The sequence below is a fragment of the Miniopterus natalensis genome, chromosome 9, assembly GCF_054644295.1.
Source record: "Miniopterus natalensis isolate mMinNat1 chromosome 9, mMinNat1.hap1, whole genome shotgun sequence".
Lineage (NCBI taxonomy): Eukaryota > Metazoa > Chordata > Mammalia > Chiroptera > Miniopteridae > Miniopterus > Miniopterus natalensis.
This window is the reverse complement of record NC_142089.1, coordinates 78,210,600-78,216,324: the sequence shown is the minus strand read 5'-3', so window position 1 is coordinate 78,216,324 and position 5,725 is coordinate 78,210,600. Positions and strand designations below refer to the sequence as shown.

Genomic DNA, 5,725 nt, shown 5'->3' with positions numbered 1-5,725 from the left:
GTACATAACTAACTTTATCACTAAAATAAACGCAGGGCCGGGAGGTGGGTGGGCTCCAAATTCAGCCCTCGGAGCCGCCACTCTGCAACTGGCACCTGGGGGAGGAGGGGGGTGTCCCTTTCCCTCTCCCTTAAATGAGAATCTCAGACCTGCCACTTATTAAGAACATACTTAGGGACAGTTCAATTTGTAAATGAAACAATTTTCTTATTGTTGTCGGAGCCAATAAGTAATGATTGCATGGCATGGGGCGTGGCCATAGGATTTCACTGGTTCTATTTTCCCGGGCAGGGCGCACATTTGAAAATTTGCAGGAGTCGTTTGTAAAAGCACTTTTTTACAAAAATACCATAATCTGCCTCCTCGTCTTTAAAGAGCGCTTCTTGCGCACAGTATAAATTAAACTTGGCTTTAAAGTGCTAATTCTGAACCCACTTATTTAAATGTCTTTAAACGTTCCCCCTCCTGCGTTTGGAAGGTTGCGGACGGCGGGCGTGAAAATGAACGAACACTCCCGAGCCTGGGCGAGCAGTCGGCGTTTGGGGGCGTGGCCGGGAAATTAGGAGCCAAGCCAGTCCCTCGGGTCAGAGCTCCCTCGGAGGGGACGCCCCAAGGGTGCCCATGAATATACGCTGCCGCGTGTCCCGAAGCGCTGTGACTTAGCCGATCACGTCTATTCCGCTCTGGGAGCGGGTCCGCGGAGACCAGACGGGCTCCCGCGCCCCAGTGCGCCTCGGTCACCAAGGCGCAGAGGCGGGGACCCGGGGCGAGCCGGGAGCGCGGCCCGAGGGCGCCCAGAGTCGGCGCCCGGCCCTGGGAGAGGTGCGTGTGCCCGCCCTTTGGTTAGCGCCTCTTTGTTTTAAAATTCGTTATTTTATTTCATGAGTGTGCGAGCGAGAATGCGTGCGCTAGGAGGGGACGCTCTTCGCCGCAACCCCGGCGGCGCCGACCTCCCGCGACTCCCGGGTCGCGGGCCCCGGAGGAGGGGCTGCGGGGCGGGGCGCGCTCGGGGCGCGCGGCGGGCGGGGCGGGGCGGGGCCGGGGGCCCGCGGGCGGCCGCCCGGCCGGGCCGACAGGTATAAGAAGCGGGCTCGCGGGCGCCCCGCGCGCATCCGCCCGCCCCGCCCGGAGCGTCGGCTGCAGCGAGGCCGGGCGCCGCGGGCTTGGCTCCCAGAGGGATGCTCGCACCCGGGCGGCGAGACCAGCCCCGCTCGCCCCTCGCCGCCGCCGCGCCGCAGCCGCCGACGTCCAGCGACATGTCTCTCTACTGCGGCGACAACTTCGGCGTGTACTCGCAGTCGGGCCTGCCCCCGCCCGCCGCCGCCGCCGCCCCGGGCGCGCCCCCGGCCGCCAGGGCGCCCTACGCGCTGCCCGACTACGGCGCCGCGCCCGCCGCCGCCGCCAACCCCTACCTGTGGCTCAACGCGCCGAGCGTGGGCGCCCCGCCCGCCGCCGCCGCGTACCTGGGCGCCCCGCCGCCGCCGCCCCGGGGCGCGGCCGGGCCCTTCCTGCAGCCGCCCGCCGCCGGCACCTTCGCCTGCGCGCAGCGGCCCCTCGCGCCGCCCGCGCCCGCCGCGCCCGCCGCGCCCGCCGCGCCCTCGGCGCCCTGCGACCTGGGCTGGCTGTCCATGGCCAGCCGCGAGGACCTGATGAAGATGGTGCGGCCGCCCTACTCGTACTCGGCGCTCATCGCCATGGCCATCCAGAGCGCGCCCGAGCGCAAGCTCACGCTCAGCCACATCTACCAGTTCGTGGCCGACAGCTTCCCCTTCTACCAGCGCAGCAAGGCGGGCTGGCAGAACTCCATCCGCCACAACCTGTCGCTCAACGACTGCTTCAAGAAGGTGCCCCGCGACGAGGACGACCCGGGTGAGGCGCGCGCGCGGGCGCGGGCGGGGTCCCGGCGCGGCCCCGGCGGCCCCGGAGGCTCCCGGCCCTCGCGGGGGGGCAGCGCCCGGCCTCGGCCGACGGGCGAGGGAGCCCGGAGGACAAAGGAAAGTTCCCGAGGTTCCTCGGCGCGGGCCCGGGGCGGAGGCGCGCGTCCCTTACCCGCACCCGCGCCCGGGCCCGCACGCAGGGGCCCGTTAGAGGAAGAAGCCGCTCGGTCCTCCAGCGGGAAGGCGCCCCCGCGCCCCCGCGCCCCCGGGAGGGCAGAGGGCAGAGGGCAGAGGCCGCCTCGCGGGAGGCAGCCTGGGCGTGAGCGCGGCCCCCAGGCGAGGGCGACTGGGACGGGATTGGGGCGCTGGGAGCCCCGACACTTCTCACAGAGCGGGGGGGGGGGGGTCGGAGGGCGGCCGCAGGCGCTCAGCTGCGCACCGACGCCCGTCGGGCCGCGCCAGGCTCCCGGGGTCCCCCGTGTCCTTCCGAAAGCTGCTCTGCCCCCAGCGTGCCCGGCGGTCCCCCTGGGACCAGGCGACCCCGGCCGCGCCCCCGGTCAGGGCACGTGCCCGGGGAGGGCTCGACCCCCGGTGGGCGCGCGGGAGGCAGCCGGCAGCGACTCTCATCACTGATGTTTCCCTCTCTCCCGCTCCTTTCCTCTCCCCGAAATCAGTAAAGGGGTGTGTGTGTGTGTGTGTGTGTGTGTGTGTGTGCGCGTGTGTGTGTGTGTATACACTTTGTTTTTGTTTTTGTTTTTTTAAAAAACCACACAAGCCCCCTGACCTTCCGCCTGCCGTGAGAAGAGAGGATGGAGGGGTAAGAGGAGGGGCACGGAGACAGGGCAGAGGCGCCAGAGAACTCTAGCGGAGTCCTGCACTGTGTGGCTTTGGTACCTTAAGTATTTGCAAATGCAAAACTTGAAACTCCGAATGCGCTTCTCTCTGATCTGAGCCGCGCGGTGAGAGGGCTGGGCGCTGGGACGGGTTCCCTCTACCTGGGGTGGAGAAACGGAAAACTAGAGAGAAACAGGACCAGGGGGTGCCCAGGACGGAGGTGGGGCAAAGCTGCCATAGGAACAAAGCAGTTGCACACTCCAGAGCTCCAGAATTTTGTGTAAGTTATATAAATGCCCTGGAGCACTCACACCGAAGTCAGGCTAGAGCGGTGGTTTCTAATAGGAAAACAGCGCAAGCCACACGTGGTTGTAAATTTTCTAGTAGCCACATTAAAACAGCAAAAAGACACCGGCGAGCCTAACCTCACTGTGTTTTTTATGTAAACCGAAATCTTGTTTCAACCTATAACAAACGTAACAGTTATTAGTGAGGTACTTTACGGGACTTTTTGGCACCAAGTCTGCAGAACCCTGTGTGTCTTGCCCCACATCTCGCTTTGCACTGGCCACTCCCCAGGCGCCCCGCAGCCACCTGTGGCTTGTGATTAGCGCATTGGACCAGGTAGTTCTCGAGGGCACATCTTCCAACCCGGCCTCTGCATCCCCTGAGATGGTCATGTAAACTTTACGTCCCCTCCTTAGGACCCTCCAGAAGTTCAAGGATCTGTATAGTGTCTTGTCAGAGTGCTTGGTACCAGGGTGGCACATGATCCGGATAAGTGCAGGTGTTATTATTGAGCTGGTAGTTAGATGAACACATTTTTTCCTGCAACTGTTTGCAGAGAGTGTGTCAGTGGAGAAAGTGGGTGAGGAGCGCGTGTTAGCTTGGGGAGGCGGCATAGCAGTGGTTAGTGAAGGATGCAGAGTCTAGCGCGTTCCTGGCTCTACTATTGTTAGCTGGGAATTCAGCAGGTTCCCAACCAGTCTGCGCCTCACTTTCCCCATCTGAAAAATGGAGGCGATAAGTTGCCTATCTCCATAGTGCGGGGGGAGTAACCCAGGCTGTCCGGGTAAGGCACTCGGTACAAGATGAGTGCTTAATGTACTTTTAGATACCCTCAGGTGTTTTTACCAGAAGTGAAAAGAGCTTTTGGGAGGTGAAATCCTCCAAGATGATTGTGCTAGATAAATTGCGAGTGAAATTTTCTAAGCGGGAGAGTAGCATTGCCTGCATTAAACGGGGCCCTGATCCCTGAGATGTGCCCAGAGGAGGGAAAACTTGGAAGAACTGCGGGGGCGCCCCGGGCCGGGGGTGAAGGGGCACGGAGACCCTGGGGGAGGAGTTCCCTTGCTCTCCAACGTGCCATCCGAGACGGGAAAAGGGGGTTGATCAGTAATAACTGCTGTCCTTTGTGTTCAGCAAGGCACAGGATCGGGTATTTGAGGCTGCCTTTTTTCCAGTGGAGTGTTTTTAAGGACAAATATTGTACGCTATCAGCAAATAAAAACAGCAGATGCTGTTTTTCGCAGTGCTTACTGTGTGCTGCCAGCTACTAGCAAAGGTATCACTTAACCCGCACAGCCAACCTGTGAAGCGGGGACCATCCTGATCCTTATTTTTATAAGTAAAGGAGTGAGGTCAAGTGTGAGTGAGCCAGGATTCTGCAGGGCACTCGGTTTGAACCTAGAAGGGAAGGTTGGGTACCCTTATAAGTGCCTTGTGAATGGAACTGGGTCTCAAAATTTCAGTAGCAGACACTGCCAGGAGGGGCTGAAAGGGACAGATCGCTTCGTTCCAGATTCTTCCTCGAGGGAAATAAAATCTCCCCCACAGGCTAACTCTAAGCAGCACTGTGGCGGAGGGTCTTCCCCAGGGTTAATGCAGGTCTGCCCCCTCCTCGGGAAACAGGCCGAATGCGGAGCCCGAACTAGCTCCTCCTAACACCTGTCCCTCTCTCCTCCACAGGGAAAGGTAATTACTGGACCCTGGATCCAAACTGTGAGAAGATGTTTGACAACGGGAACTTCCGCCGGAAGCGGAAGCGCCGCTCGGAGGCCAACAGCAGCTCCACGGTGGCTGCAGGGACATCAAAAGCAGAGGAGGGTGTCTCCTCAGGGTTGGGGTCCGGAGTGGGCGGGAAGCCGGAAGGCGACAGCCCCTCCGTTCTGCTAAGGCCCCCCCAGTCCCCAGAGCCTCCCGAGGGCGCCAAGAGGACTGTCTCCTCCCCGGGAGGCCCCGTGCTCACCTCCACCCCGTGCCTCAACACCTTCTTCAGCAGCCTCAGCACCTTAAGCGTCAGCAGCAGTGGGAGCACCCAGCGAGCTGTCACTGGCGGCCACCACCTAGGGATCCAGGGGGCCCACCTGCCCTCCAGCAGCACGTTTCCCACCAGCTCAGTCTCGGAAGCCTCAGCAGACACCTTGCAGCTCAGCACCAGCACCGGCAGCAGCCAGAGATCCTCCTATTACAGCCCTTTCCCTGCCAGCACCGGCGCGGGGCAGAGCAGCCCCTTCAGCCCCCCTTTCTACAACTTCAGCATGGTCAACAGCCTCATCTACCCCCGGGAGGGCTCTGAGGTATAGACTTGAATGTGCTCACCTGAGATCTCGTTAAAGCACAGATCCCAAGGTGTAGGTCTGGGGTAGGTTCTGCATTTCTCTGGAGCTCCTGGGTGATCTGGCCCATCGACCACACCTGGGAGTAGCCTGGAATAGGGCCTCCCTGGAGAGACAGCCACCCCACCCTGTGCTGGGACCGCACCTCTGAGCCCTGTGAGGACAGGGATCATATCTGTCCTGTTCGTCACTGTGTATCGGTTACAAGCTCAGATGTGTACGTGGGCTGGCTGAAAAAACAAGTGAATGGAGTTACTGAGTAGGAAAAAGACGGCAGTTGGCAACTGAAGCAGCAGGGAGTGGTTGGGACTGACCAGCTGAGGGCTGCTGTGGGCAGCTAATGGTTTCCTTCCTGCCCGCAGCATCTGGTTTTCCAAGAAAAATCAGGTTTGTATT

General features: G+C 61.3%; 1 protein-coding gene across 1 annotated transcript; it reads left to right on the top strand.

The window, feature by feature from the left end:
* Positions 1-1,178: 1,178 nt before the first annotated feature.
* On the top strand, positions 1,179-5,296 carry FOXI3 (forkhead box I3). The gene is made up of 2 exons (XM_087820031.1): positions 1,179-1,869; positions 4,680-5,296. Exons 1-2 carry the CDS (start codon positions 1,179-1,181, stop codon positions 5,294-5,296), a joined length of 1,308 nt encoding a protein of 435 aa, XP_087676157.1.
* Positions 5,297-5,725: the final 429 nt, after the last annotated feature.